Raw genomic sequence first — 14,297 nt, forward strand, 5'->3', positions numbered from 1 at the left:
AAATTATCTGCTGTGTTTTTCCTTAGTTCTTCCATGTCACTATCAGTGGGTTGTTTTTAAAGAAAATGCTCGAAGTAGACAGATTCTCTATACATTCTCTTTATCATCCCTCTATTTTTGCTGGCAGATGTTGTCATGTTGCCATAAATATGTAACAAGCTACTGAGAAAGTAATTAAATGAGGAGTAGAAAACACAGATATTTGTTGTTAAATGAAGTGAGTAAATATAAAAATAATCAGAATTAATACCAAAAAAGGTAATACTTAGTAACTAAATATTTATACCTAGCAAGTATACTGGACACCTTTGGATAGGATTAGCATAAGGATTGTTAAATAAATTATTTGGAAGAAATTTACAATCTTCATTTGAAACCGGTTTTATCAAATAGGATGAACCAAAATAAAATAATTTTCTCATCTTTTCTATAATTTATACTATACCATCCATCTTTAACACTAATGTAACCCATCATGGGGAATATATAGAAAGAAAAAAGGTGCAATGCAATCATTGGATCCCTGTATTCAGCATTAAAATTGTACTTTGTTGAACCCTTGTTTGATTTAATTTTAACATCCAGTCATCTATGATAAGAGTTTGCTTACATCTGGATTCCTAACTTAATCATGTTTGAATATTCTATCTTGCAACAGCTGCCTAAATAGCCATAGATTATTTAAGAATTTCTATTGTACAACAACTTGTGCAGGTTTGATGGATAATAATATTAAATTAAACATGTAATATAGCTACTGATGAATGTATAGGTAAAAAAAAAATCTATTATGCATGAAGTGTTTAGATATATTTCTCTAATTTGTTCAGATGAAATCAGGGCCTTATGAAACGTTGAAGGTGCAGAGACATTTATTGTGAAGAGGACGTAGAGCAGCGTAGCAGTTTAAGAGTAAAGAAATGGAAAAATTACAAAAGAGGTAGAATGAAGATAAGAAAGGAAGAGGATTATATAAGGTACAAAAATCACTATTAACTAGAATAATTATTAAAAGAAACAGAAGGGAAGAAGTAATAACAATCAGATTAAGAGTAAGTCATACCTATTTAAATGACAATTTATATTTAATAGGGAGAAAAAATAATGATAAATGTGAAGGATGCGGAGAAAAAGAAAAATTAGAACATGTACTGATGAACTGTAAAACTTATGAACATGAAAGGAAGAAATTAGGAAAAAATGGTTGAAAGGACAGGCCAAGAGTGGAGTCTTAAAGGAATAATGAGAAATTAAGGAAATATATAAGGGTATTAACAGATTAAGGAAAGCATTATTTATTTATCTACAGTATACAAAATTAAAAAAATTTAATTTGGTGTAAGGTAATGTTGCTACACACCCATGTACAGTAGGTGGCGGTATGCACCTTAAAATTGCTTGCGATCTGCCATAATAGAAAAGAAGAAGAAGAAGACTTTTATTGTGAAGAGGCAGCCTTTATTTTTGTAGCGGAAGTAGACTGCGTAGCGCTTTCTACGCCATAGCCGCTTCTCCTGTGAGGTAACTAACTTCGCCGCTGTTCTGGTCGAGAAGGCCAAATAGCAAAAGGTGAGAACCAGCTGCACGATTTACACGAATACAGTCTCACAAATGCATAACATCCAGTTAGAAAATGAACGAGAAAATCATTGTTTTAGCGCGTTTATTCTGCTTCCATAACAGCCCTAACTGCCCGTGTCCTTGAATGGTGTTAGCTAACGTTATTAGCTCCATGACAGATTCAAGCTGCCTCTTTGATTTGCTTTAGGTAAACACTTTAAACCCTAATAATAAGCGATTTAAAATTATATATTTGCATATTTATTTCACAATGTTACATTCAAGGTGTCTGTGAAAGGTCATAAACTTCGCATTGAGGACAAAAACAGTTGTTATTGTTGACAGGAGGTAGCTACTCATCCAGATTAATCACATTTTTTCGGTTACCAGCTGCTGAAACACGGTGATTTTAACTTTAACCATCATCATTAATGTCTTACTACACATTGTGCAGCTGTTTAGCTACATTTTAAACACCTAAAGCATATCTTTTGGTTCATATTATTACAAAAAAGTCTCCCAGTTTGTCCCTTTTCATCGATGAAGCATTAATATTCTTTCAGGAAAGGAAAAACTGTTTTTTTATTGATTAATATAAGAACAGGTGTGCATTTTAAGCAGTATGTTCACACCAAAAACTTGGTTTCTCAAAATATGCTTCAATTTAAAACCAGTTTGCAATCTTTCCATAAAGTCAATAAAGATTCTTGATTGATTCTTGAAAATAAATTGTATAATTTAATGAAGCACAGAGGACAAACATCTACAGACGACCTGTTTATAGTTTGGGAAACTCTTGGATGAGCTTTGTATTGCAATCGTTTTAGGCTATAGTTGGTTGTGGATCTTAACAAACTTCTTCCTCTCATGTAACTTTCAATGATCGTATTTGGATACAGCAGCTTCCTCTGTAAAGTTGTTTTAGGACTTTACCTCATTTTGCATTTCTCCATACAGTGCATGCTTTTCGCTATATAGCGTAATAATCAATAAATTTTGTCTCACAGCATCATGTTGCGACTGCCAGCCGTCGGTCGAGCTCTATCCGGAGCTGCAAAGAGCAGCCTGACTCCTTCAGCACCTGGTAAAAACAATTATTGCTTGAGTTTCACTGTGACTTAGCATTATTATTATGTAACATGGCATTGTTGTATATTGGAAGGAGAAAAAAAACACCTAACAAAAAGGGAAAGTATTTAATTTCTGCTGTCCCGATTGTTTCTCTATGTATTTGATAGACAGGTTGTAGCATTTTCAGCTAAGCCTTCCTTTTTTGTGTGCATCTCTAGTGCGCACTCCTGTACGGGCTGCCAGCAACATGGTGGAAGTGTTTGTGGATGGGAAACCTTTAGAGGTGGAGCCTGGAACCACAGTGCTGCAGGTAAGATACATCAGATGAATATGATGCAAACAAAAACAGCTGTATGTCGTGTTGCGTAATAGCTGAGGATGATTTAAATGGTCATATAATGTCAATAATATGAAGCACATGCGAACACATACAGACTAGAAAACAAGCAAGAAGGAGGAACTTAAGGCAGAACAATCAGAGAGTTAAACAGCGCAGCACAGTTGATGTGCTGCTATGTTAAAGATACAGGAAAGACCAGGCAGCTGCCGCTACCAGACATAGGAGCTGTCATTGAATTGTCTATATATAGTTCTAAGATGTATTTCATTTAATTAATATAAAAAAGAATGTCAGGTTTTTCAGTATTTGATTAGGTAATAACTGATTATAACCAATTCTGGTTTATGGTCTGAGTGAAGCATTATAAACTCTTTCCAGCGGTACTAGACCTCATGTTAAAATAAAAAAAAAAAACGTTTATTTAGGGATTATTTCAAATGTGTATTTTCCTTTCCAATCATATTTTTTTATTTCATTTAGATTTTACAGGATAAGTCACATCAGTTGTGGCAAAAAGCTCCCTTCTCTAAATGACAACCTGACATTTTAAAAGTAATGTGATTTGTAATTAATAGAAAGTCTGGATTCTCCCCAGGCTTGTGAGAAAGCAGGAGTTCAGATCCCGAGGTTCTGTTACCATGAGCGTCTCTCAGTTGCGGGAAACTGTCGGATGTGTCTTGTGGAGATTGAGAAAGCCCCAAAGGTATTTTTCTTTTTTTTTTTTTAAGCCTACCCAAAGGTGGTTTATTACAAACCCTCTGACATATGTCCCTGTGTGCTCTCTACAGCCAGTGGCAGCCTGTGCCATGCCTGTCATGAAAGGTTGGAACATCCTTACAAACTCGGAAAAAACACGCAAAGCCAGGTACCAGATACAGCTGTGATTTAGAGCGGAGATTCTTTTAGGACGCAGTAAATAAATGCTGTGACCTTGTGTTATCAGAGAGGGAGTGATGGAGTTTCTGCTGGCAAACCATCCACTGGACTGCCCCATTTGTGATCAGGGTGGAGAGTGTGACCTTCAGGTAAAACCGACCCTGGGTCAAAGGATCTAAAGCAAGAGATTGGATCCAACCACCCGTGGCTGATCGGACGGTCTAACTGGAAACAATTCTGTTCTCAGGACCAGTCCATGCAGTTTGGTTCGGATCGCAGCCGCTTCACAGAAGGAAAGAGAGCAGTGGAAGACAAAAACATCGGACCTCTTATCAAGACCATCATGACGCGCTGTATCCAGTGCACACGCTGCGTCCGGTCAGTCAGCTGTACATCTGTCTGGTGTTTTTTAGCCAGTGGAGAATTAAATTCCCATTAAATCTAAATTGTTTTCCAGTTTTGCCAGCGAGATCGCAGGAGTCGAAGACCTGGGCACGACAGGAAGAGGAAACGACCTCCAGATCGGGACTTATGTAGAGAAGATGTTTATGTCAGAGCTGTCAGGAAACGTCATAGACGTGTGTCCCGTTGGGGCGCTCACTTCCAAACCCTACGCGTTCACCGCCAGACCGTGGGAAACCAGGTAGGCCAGGCTTTTATCCTTAAAACTATGTTAAAAGGTTTTCTATCACCTTAATATTCTGTTGTGGTTACAGGAAAACCGAGTCAATCGACGTGTTAGACGCTGTGGGCAGCAATATTGTGGTGAGCACTAGAGGAGGGGAGGTGATGAGGGTAATGCCCAGACTGCATGAAGATATTAATGAAGAATGGATCTCTGATAAGACCAGGTGATGAAGGAATACATTTCCTTCACTTTTGATGTTTCATTTGGTTTATTTAGACCTTCCTGACTAAAATGTGCTTCACAGGTTTGCTTACGATGGGTTAAAGAGGCAGCGGCTGACCCAACCAATGGTGAAGGATGAATCAGGTCAGCTAACACCAACCAGCTGGGAGGATGCTCTCACCCGTGTTGCAGGAGCTGTGAGTATATCATTGGTATTTAGTAGTTTTATGTTCTTTTTTGTTTTGTTACATGCTCTGATCTGACGTTAATGTCTCTTCAGCTCCAGAGCGTGCAGGGCAACGATGTCGCAGCCATCGTAGGGGGGATGGCCGACGCAGAAGCTTTGGTTTCCCTCAAAGATCTCCTCAACAGACTCAATTCGGAGAACCTCTGCACTGAAGAGGTTTTCCCCATGGCAGGTGCAGGGTGAGGGACGCTCTACGTTGACATCATCAGTCTCTGTTTGTACTTATTTTTCTAGCAACGTTGAATTTTTTTCTCCTCCGATTCAGGACCGACTTGCGTTCCAACTACTTGCTAAACACCCGCATCGCCGGCATCGAAGAGTGTGATCTCCTTCTGCTCGTAGGAACAAACCCCCGTTATGAGGCTCCGCTGTTCAACGCCAGGATCCGCAAGAGGTCAGCATTGACAAACTCCAGCTGTTGATATGATTGATCTTCATCAGGGCAAAGCAACACAAAGTAGTGTTTAATTGTGTAAAGGAAGGGGGATGAAAAGTCTGTTTAAATAAAATAAATCTAAGTTTTTTCTTAGAAAATAATTGGCAACATCTTCAGTTTCTGGATGTCGAAAGCAGATTGAAACTTCGCACAGAAGTCTTCATGTTCAAGTTCTCACAGGGGGTTGAAATAAAAAGGGTGCGACCCTTAAAGATGGATCTAAGACTCTAATTTGTTGGTCAATCATCTAGTGTTTTATTAAATACATGGAAGGTTGGAGTCGTGACAGAAATTGTTGAAAACTTCATTAGTATTAATACTTCTTTTGATTTTCTTTTCTCTTTTACCCAGCTGGCTTCACAATGAGCTGCGTGTCGCCATGGTGGGTCACCAGGTTGATCTGACGTACACATATGAGCACCTGGGAGAGGAGAGTTCAGTGCTGAAGGAGCTGGCCAATGGCACGCATCCTTTCAACCAGGTGAGCGACGCGCAAGCTTACTTTGATCATTTTGGACATGTCCTGTCCCTGGTCTTATTTTTCCTTTGCTGTCTGCAGGTCCTTGCAGCTGCAAAGCGTCCTGTGGTGGTTGTTGGAAGCAGCGCGCTGCAGAGAGAAGACGGAGCGGCCATCCTGAGCGCCGTCTCCACCATCGCTCAGAACGCCAGAACCAGCAGTGGGGTGGAGGACGGTTGGAAGGTTCTCAATGTCCTGCACAGGTACGGCTTTGCGTAGCTCTACGTCTCTGTGGAATAGGGCACATGAGACTAAATGTTTGCATGTTTGCGTGCAGAGTGGCTAGTCAGGTAGCTGCCTTAGATCTAGGCTACAAGGCCGGCGTTGAAGCAATCAGGAAGAATCCACCCAAAGTCCTGTTGCTGCTCGGAGCTGATGCTGGCTGCATCACCAGAGCCGACCTGCCTAAGGACTGCCTCGTCATCTACCAAGGTAAACGCACAAAGAATCACTTGAAGCGCATGAATTAGGCATCCCTGGAAATTTGTTTAGACAAGTTTTTACCTCGCTAGGTCATCATGGGGACATGGGAGCCCCTATGGCAGACATCATCCTACCCGGTGCTGCATACACGGAGAAAAACGGTACCTACGTCAACACTGAGGGCAGGAGCCAGCACACCAGGCTGGCTGTCACTCCACCAGGGATGGCCAGAGATGATTGGAAGATCATCAGAGCTGTATCTGAGGTCAGAGTTTGACCAAATTTGTAGCTTTAGTTTTTTTCTAGCAATATTCTTATTCATGTTTGACGTGATTGCAGTTGGCAGGTGTAACGCTGCCCTACGACTCACTGGATGAGGTCCGATCAAGGCTGGCAGAGGTCTCTCCTAACCTGGTTCGTTACGATGATGTAGAGGAGGCAAACTACTTCAAACAGGCCAATGAACTCGCACAGGTTGGAAATGGTTGTTGTCCTTTATGTCCCTCTTCCTACTGATCTCATAAACAAATGATTTTTGTCCTTTTCTCTTTGTCAGACTGTAAATCAAGGCCTCATTGCTGCTCCTCTTGTCCCGCCTCAAATCACCGCCAAGGACTTCTACATGACCGGTAATTTAGTGCACAAAGACCATAAAAGAAAAAAATCTACTGAAACCAACAAATGATCCTGCTTTTTTTTCCAGACTCCATCAGCAGAGCTTCCCAAACCATGGCTAAGTGTGTCAAAGCTCTCACAGAGGGAGCTGCTGCCGTTGACGAACCGTCTGTTTGCTAAAGAGCCCGACAGTAACAACTCCTCCAGCTGTCCTCAAACACAACGCGAGTCTCGGAATGAACTCATTGCTCTATAATTTAAACTGTTCCTGTTGCTTCTTGTATACTTTGAATTGTTTCACTCTGCGAAGCAGCTTTGTTGAATATTGCTGAAAAGGATAAATAAAATCTTAAGAATTCCCAAATTACCCAATCCTAAGTGTTGTTTATGTGTAGTAATGTAGCTTTATTGGATTTAATTAAACCCATCCAGCAATAGGAACTAATGTTTAAATGTCCATTTCCGTCACGCTTATCCCAAGCGGGGTCGCGAGAGTTGCTGGTGCATATCTCCAGCTGTTAGGCGAGGGGCAATTACAGCCTGGACAGGTCGCCAGTCCATCGCAGGGGCACACAGAGAGAAACAGGACAACCATTTATGCACACACTCACATCTAAGGAGAATTTAGAGAAAAATCCTTTAGAAGTATGATCCTTCAGGTTAGGTGGATCTGAAATGCACCATGTCCATGTTCAATCCATCCATTTTCAGGCCACCGGTCCAATATCCAAACATCTATCCATAATTAAACCATTTGTCCTTCATCTACCCATTCATTCAACAATTTCTCCATCATATAACCATTTGTTTATTATCCAACTATTTGTCCATCCTTGAATTTAATTTAGTTTATTTATATAGCGTCGACTCAAATGTCATCTCAAGGCACTTTACAGTCCACCAGATCATTCAGTCAAAAGATTCAAAGTTTTCAATCTAAGGAAAACCAGTGGATTTAATTCACTCAGAAGGCAGTCCCTCACACTAGGAATGCTTGTAGCGACAGTGGAGAGGAAAAACTCATCATCCAGCCATTATTTAACTATTTCTCCATCATATAACCATTTGTTTATTGTCCAACTATTTGTCCTTCATCCAGCCATTTGTTTATTGTCCAACTATTTGTCCATCAACCATTTGTTTATGATCTAACCATTTTTCCATCCAACCTTTTGTTTATCGTCCAACTATTTGTTCTTCATCCAAAAATCCCTCCATTATCCAACATTTTCTCCACCATCTAACCATCCACTCATTATCCAACTATTTATCCTTCATCCATCCATTATCCAACTATTCCTCCATCATCTAACCATTTGTTTATTATCCAGCTATATCCTTCATCCAATCATTTGTTTACTGTCCATCTATTCCTTATCCAACTATTTGTCCTTCATCCAACCATTTGTTTTTCCCCCCAACTATTTGTCCTTCATCCAACCAACCATCCATCCATTATCCAACAATTTCTCCATCATCTAACCATTTGTTAATTATCCAGCTATATCCTTCATCCAATCATTTGTTTACTGTCTATCTATTCCTTATCCAAGCATTTGTCCATCATTAAACCATCTGTCTATTATCCAACCATCCGTTCATTATCAAACCATCTGTTCTTTGTCCAGCAATTTGAAAATCTTTTCCTTTGTGTACTCCAGCCTACAGCGTAGCAGCTCAGCAACCAGGATAGTTGTTTTGTGGCCTTGCTACCAGAGGATTTGCCCCAAGAGAAATAATTTAAGCCAGAGATGCCTACAGATATGTGCATCTCTTTATGGATGAAACTTTGTACTTAAAGGACACATTTGACAAAACTAGTAAAAAAACAACCAAAAAGAGAAACAGAGAAAGAACAAGAATAATAACAGGCTGTTTGGTGTGTTTTCTGCAAAGCCGAAACTTCAAAAGTTCATAATTATATGAGACAGAGGTTCTGGATGGTTCTAATTCACTGTAAAGGTATACATGTTTCTGTCATGGAGCCAAAATAAGATTAGTGTTTGAACTTGGACACAGTGCCTTTAGACGGATGGCTCCTGTCATATCCTGCTCACAGAGAAAAACCTCTTATATCCAAACACAAGTGCAGAGTCACACAGACACACAGGAGGAGAGAAGACAGTCGCATCTCTTTGCCTCTGGTCTGTTTATTGTCTCAGCCTGGGAAGCGGGCTGTTTTTCTTTTACTCCTCTGGATTATTTGATAGTTTTTCTACCTCAACGTCTTGTAAGTTGATGCTTCATAACATTTGTGTGCAAACATTCAATTATTTTTGGATGCTTGTAATTCTCAAGGGTGATGTGTAGCTTTATTTTGCTTCCCTTTTAGGAGTTTCTTGTATGGGAAGGCAGTGTACAAATAGAAAGAAAATGGTTCCTGTTAAACTCCTCATACTGGGGGTTCAGAACACTGGAAAAACAGGTAATGGAGCCAGTTTAAGACGTTAAAGGGGAATAGAAAGGGGGTTGGAATAACAGATATTCTAAAAGGATAAGTTTAGGGAAAGGTTCTGGTCGTGATTTCTTTAAAAGACTGAGACGATTAGAAACTTGGCCTAGATTAGATCAGGTTAGTGAGCATGGACAGGTTATAATGTACCTGTAAGATGTAACAACATGGGTATGTTTCAACTCTAAATTAGTAAAAGTGGCAAAGTAAGTTATTTTTTAATCTATTTCTTTAAACGGGTTTTAATATTTTGGTTTATATTGAAAATGCATGGATGCTTCCATCTATTTTCTATTTTATGTCAAGATGCTACATCTGTTTAACTGTTTTTTGTGTGTCCCTGTTTCTTTCTTCTACCTTCATTGCCTTGCAAAATAAGATCCTTTACATTTTGTCATATTGCCACAAACCTCAACGTATTTTCGTAGGGTTTTATGCATTAGGCCAACATGATGTGCCTTATTGATTTGCATTATTGATTAGCTTTTTTGTTCATTCTCATAAAAACACACACACAACATGATGCTTTCACCACCATGTTTGACTGCAGTGTGTTCAGGATAATCTCCAAGGTTTTTTCTTGTCTCGTTTTGTTTTTATTGAATTAATAATCGTTTTGAAAGCTGCCCAAAGAGTTCCATTTAATCTCAGGCTTAAACACATTTAAACCATTGAATATTTTCTCCAATTTCACAATTATACACTACTTCAATTTGATTTATTGCAAACAAAACCATGAAACATTAAGATCTATATGAAATTCATGGATATTTTAGGCTAATTTAGGTGGATTTCTGTTATTTCACTCACTTTTACACCATGTTGAGTAAAGCACTCCTCTCAAAAGTATTTCTTTAATAGAACTTGGTTATTTTGGTCTGCATTGCCCTGGCTTACAATGTCTTACTATTTACTGTTTTTTTTTTTATTATTTAATTAACCTGCTAAACATTTATTCATTTTAGATCAACTATGGTTTATTGATATTAATTTTGTATCTCATTTTTGTTTCAACTTTTTCTATCTGTGTCATTAAGCAAATTTGAAGCAGTTTTGCTCCTGAATTTATTTCATTTGCAGGATTTATAATTTTCATTCTTTATATTCACACCAAACATCTTTCAACATGTGTCACATTTCAGGCAAGGTACTCAACAGTGATAATATCTGTTTTCTGTCACCAGCCCTATGTGTTCGCTTTATAACAAAGCGTTTTATAGGAGAATACGACCATAAAAAGGGTGAGTTTCCAGTACATATTATTTCCTCCCTAACATGGATACATAGCTGGAGCATACGGTAATAACTAAGGTATTTCTACAGAGGTGACATACAGATGTAGCCGAACTGTGGACCAGGAAACTGTTGATGTGGAGATCTTAGATTTGCCTTGTAAGGTATGTTTTCAGTTTTTGTCAGCAAAGAAACAATTAGATCTCTATTGAAAAGAGAAATTGAACTTTCATGTTGCACAGTTGAAAAAAAAAGAAAGATTTCCTTTGAGTAAGTTAGAATACAAGGAATCTCTTATTAAACCCAATTGTATGTAGTTAAAATGATAATATCTAAAAACCTAAAGTGCCTTCACAGAGTTTAAGCATTTTAGCTCGCATAACATGCACCGAAGTACTATATAAAATCAAACTAAAACTATGTTAAAAAAAAAAAAAAAGCAAACCTGCTTTCATTAGCCTCTAAGTCTCATTGACTGAGTAATGGGTAAAAATCTAAATAATAAAAAAAAAAAAACTAGTTATGAGCTATTTGGGGAACCTTTAAACTAAGTTAGGGTAACTTCAAACCCAGCATACAGACTTAAGATTGATTGATTGATTGACTTTATTGACCTCACAGTGGAGAAATGTTCTCGTTACATCAGCTCAAATAGTCAAAGAAGAAGAAGAAGGTGCCAAAGGAAGAAAAAGGTGCATGGGATATGTACAGTATATACAGTGCATCCACATATGACAGTTTTTTAGGTTCATTGTACAGGTATTTATATAGATGGAAATGTATATAGTTATTGCACTGGGGGCAAAATATACTGTAGAGAAGCAGGTTATTGCATGGGGTATCAAATAGTAATTGCAAATTATACATCGCACAAGTTATTGCTGTTGTATTAAGGTATGTTAATTATGCACCATTAAATTTGGGCTAAGTTAGCATTGGTTTAATTGTTTTATTCTGCTCCAGAGCTCTGTGGCTTCTGTTGAGGCCTCCATTCGCTGGGCTGACGGTTTCCTCCTGCTCTACTCCATCACTCAGCGTTCCAGCTTCCTGGAGATCCCTCGACTTAAGACGCTCATTGACAAAACTAAACAAAGTCTAGGTAAAGATTACTCTTGATCAAAAGTTGTTCTATCTGTGCTACGTGGAGCCTCACAGGTGATGTGCCTTATTTAGCTGCTGAACTCTTGACCGCTCTGTGTTCATCATGTTGCCCTCCAGTGAGAATCTGCTCCCTGCCTGACATCTGTCTATTGTCACCTTCACACATGAGCAGCTGGAGCTCCCACTGATTCCTTGTTTGGTCGTCCACCTCGTGCTCTGTAGGCAGACTGCATGCCAAGGAATCATACTGCTTACTGTTGCTTTATTACAATTTTATTGTGCTTGTCAGCTTTTCCTACAGTGCTGGTAGCCAACAAGGCAGATCTGGAAATCGGCAGGAAGGTGACCACAGAGGAGGGACAGAGACTCGCTAAAGATTTAGGGTTTTGTATGCTTATGATTTTTAGCCAATACAAACATTTTAAAATGCCCCGCAGCTTGTCTTACTGTGCCTAAACGTGTGTAGATGTGGTTTCAGAGAACTGTCTGTGGCTGATGCAGCGTTATCAGTGGAGGCGGCAGTTTTACAACTCATCAGGTTTGTTTATGCACTTTTATTCACTTTTGTTTTTTACACAAAGCTGCTTTTTGACACTTAACCAGTAATGATGCAATAGAAACTTTGTTTTGAGGTTAGAAATCTTTATTTTAGTTTCTATTTCTGACCAATTTCATTAAAACCAGCTTGCAATTAACCTGTCTTAAAATTTAAGATTCATAATGTAATATGTTTATTGTCCCTTTGAAAAATATGGAATATTCTGAAACAATAGCTACATTTGCTTAAGAAAACTTGTCTAATTTTAGCTGTTTATTTTATTTACCTTAGTCATATAATCAGTTTATTAAAAGAATAAACCTATCTATACCAAGTGGTCTCTATGTGAAAGAACCCACACCATTATTTTTTGAAGAGTTGAGATTAATTTAACAAACCAAACCCTAAAACAAAAAAAAAAAAAATAAACTAAATAATTCCACAGGTATTGTCATTTAAAGTAAATTAATTGACAAAATTAACTGAACTCTATCTGCTCATTAAGATCAATCCATTTGAAGAGAATCTCAGTTAGAGCCAAATGGAAAAAACAAAAAAACAAAACAATTGCAACTGTGGTGAACCTTTTCAAGACTTACCAAAATTGCTCTAAGAGCGCATCAACAATGTATTCAGGAGGTCACAAACGAATAAAGAACAACATCTAAACTAGGGCTGAAATAATTACTCGGATTTATCTATTATTGAAATAGGATTCAACTATTTTAGTAATCAATTAATTGTTGACTGGGGTATAGAGACTGTAAAACATGCCTTTAGTTTACAGAGCGACCCACTTAGATCAGTAATTATAGCAAAATATAGAAACATTTGCATTTAAAGTTACAGAGGATGATTTACAGCGAGAGGACTTTTATTTCCGGGTGGATCATCTAAATAAGTGGTACATCTAATTGTCAATCATCCGGGTGATATTTATACGCAGCTTAAAATCAAAATAGATGAAAAAGAACCTCATGTGAACAGTTGAGAAAATACTTTAAATTACCTAAATAAAATATATCCCTAAAGCTTTTTTTTTTTTTTTTTTTAGTTTTTTTCCCCCTCTATAACTAAGAATCTTTATAACCTAGTTTTTGCTTCTTCATTTTATGTCAGATTGTAAGCACTCTTCTGGTTTGTCTGATGTGTGACAGGCTGGTGTTGGATCAGCAGCGCCCCCTGCCTGACAGGCGGTCCTACATGCTGACAGTCCGCCATGCTCTGACCAGGAAGCTGACGCGCTCAAAGACCATGCAGTGGTGACAGCGGCAAACAGTTCAGCTGGAACAGAATTTTTGCGTCATTTCATAATAAATTTGTATAAAGATTCACTAAGAAAAGCATGATAGGTTTGTGCTGTAAGGGTAAAAACAAGTAAAAGTTGTTGTTTTTTTTCTTTGAGTCTTTTTAACCCTTTATAGGGCAAGATCACTTGCATACACCTTACAAATGGAGTCCCCCCCGTCCCTCAGTGCGATCTAGAAACACAAAATCTATATATAGCCGTTCAGCAAAGATACAGCTACATGGCTGTAGGCCTACATCTTATTTTGGCATTTGACCAAATAGATGAGCCCTTGAATGATATATTGCCTACTGTAAATTAAGTTGAAGAAAAAAAGGTAAAAAGTTAATTAAAAAGATAAAAAGTCAAGAAAAAGGGTAAAAAGTTAATAGAAAAAGTTAAAAAAGGTAAAAGTCAAGAAAAAAAGGTAAAAAAGCTAACTAAAAAGTAAAAAAAAGGTAAAATTGTTAATTAAAAAGTCAAAGAAAAAAGGTACAAAGCTAATTGAAATGTTTAAAGTCAAGGAAAAAAGGTAACATGCTAATAAAGAAGTAAAAAAAAAAAAAAAAAAGGTAAAAAGCTAACTGAAAAGTTAATAAGTTAAAAAGTTAATAAGCCTAGTTAAGAATTATATTTAGGTTTATAAACTAAACATCTAAGTGCCAGTATCAGCATTAATGCCCCTTAGGTTATGTTGTAGCAAAAAAACTATGTGTTTCTTTCACTCTCAGAGTGTTTTCATGAATTTCT

The 14,297-nt window shown here is 37.9% G+C and overlaps 2 protein-coding genes across 2 annotated transcripts; both read left to right on the forward strand.

Moving 5' to 3' along the window:
- Nucleotides 1-1,472: 1,472 nt before the first annotated feature.
- Nucleotides 1,473-7,301, forward strand: LOC107092218 (NADH-ubiquinone oxidoreductase 75 kDa subunit, mitochondrial-like). Its single transcript, XM_015386551.1, has 19 exons — nucleotides 1,473-1,569; nucleotides 2,568-2,644; nucleotides 2,850-2,941; nucleotides 3,567-3,674; nucleotides 3,760-3,836; nucleotides 3,915-3,996; nucleotides 4,095-4,225; nucleotides 4,305-4,490; nucleotides 4,564-4,698; nucleotides 4,780-4,894; nucleotides 4,978-5,123; nucleotides 5,210-5,338; nucleotides 5,732-5,861; nucleotides 5,940-6,100; nucleotides 6,175-6,329; nucleotides 6,410-6,585; nucleotides 6,660-6,794; nucleotides 6,877-6,949; nucleotides 7,024-7,301. Exons 2-19 carry the CDS (start codon nucleotides 2,572-2,574, stop codon nucleotides 7,113-7,115), a joined length of 2,196 nt encoding a protein of 731 aa, XP_015242037.1. The 5' UTR covers nucleotides 1,473-1,569; nucleotides 2,568-2,571; the 3' UTR covers nucleotides 7,116-7,301.
- Nucleotides 7,302-8,712: 1,411 nt separating this feature from the next.
- Nucleotides 8,713-13,525, forward strand: LOC107092224 (ras-related and estrogen-regulated growth inhibitor-like). Its single transcript, XM_015386558.1, has 8 exons — nucleotides 8,713-8,726; nucleotides 9,302-9,360; nucleotides 10,572-10,628; nucleotides 10,711-10,784; nucleotides 11,584-11,719; nucleotides 12,011-12,104; nucleotides 12,188-12,259; nucleotides 13,417-13,525. The coding sequence occupies exons 1-8, from the start codon at nucleotides 8,713-8,715 to the stop codon at nucleotides 13,523-13,525; spliced, it is 615 nt and encodes a 204-aa protein (XP_015242044.1).
- Nucleotides 13,526-14,297: the final 772 nt, after the last annotated feature.

The sequence above is a fragment of the Cyprinodon variegatus genome, unplaced genomic scaffold, assembly GCF_000732505.1.
Source record: "Cyprinodon variegatus isolate N-32 unplaced genomic scaffold, C_variegatus-1.0 Scaffold371, whole genome shotgun sequence".
NCBI classification, from domain to species: Eukaryota; Metazoa; Chordata; class Actinopteri; order Cyprinodontiformes; family Cyprinodontidae; genus Cyprinodon; species Cyprinodon variegatus.

Coding starts and splice junctions, on each gene's coding strand:
- LOC107092224 (XM_015386558.1), top strand. Junction 9,361..10,571: donor TCAGAACACTGGAAAAACAG/GTAATGGAGCCA, acceptor TTCTGTCACCAG/CCCTATGTGTTCGCTTTATA. Junction 10,629..10,710: donor AGAATACGACCATAAAAAGG/GTGAGTTTCCAG, acceptor GTATTTCTACAG/AGGTGACATACAGATGTAGC.
- LOC107092218 (XM_015386551.1), top strand. CDS start 2,572: ATGTTGCGACTGCCAGCCGTCGGTCGAGCTCTATCCGGAGCTGCAAAG. Junction 2,645..2,849: donor CCTGACTCCTTCAGCACCTG/GTAAAAACAATT, acceptor GTGCATCTCTAG/TGCGCACTCCTGTACGGGCT. Junction 6,586..6,659: donor TCATCAGAGCTGTATCTGAG/GTCAGAGTTTGA, acceptor ACGTGATTGCAG/TTGGCAGGTGTAACGCTGCC.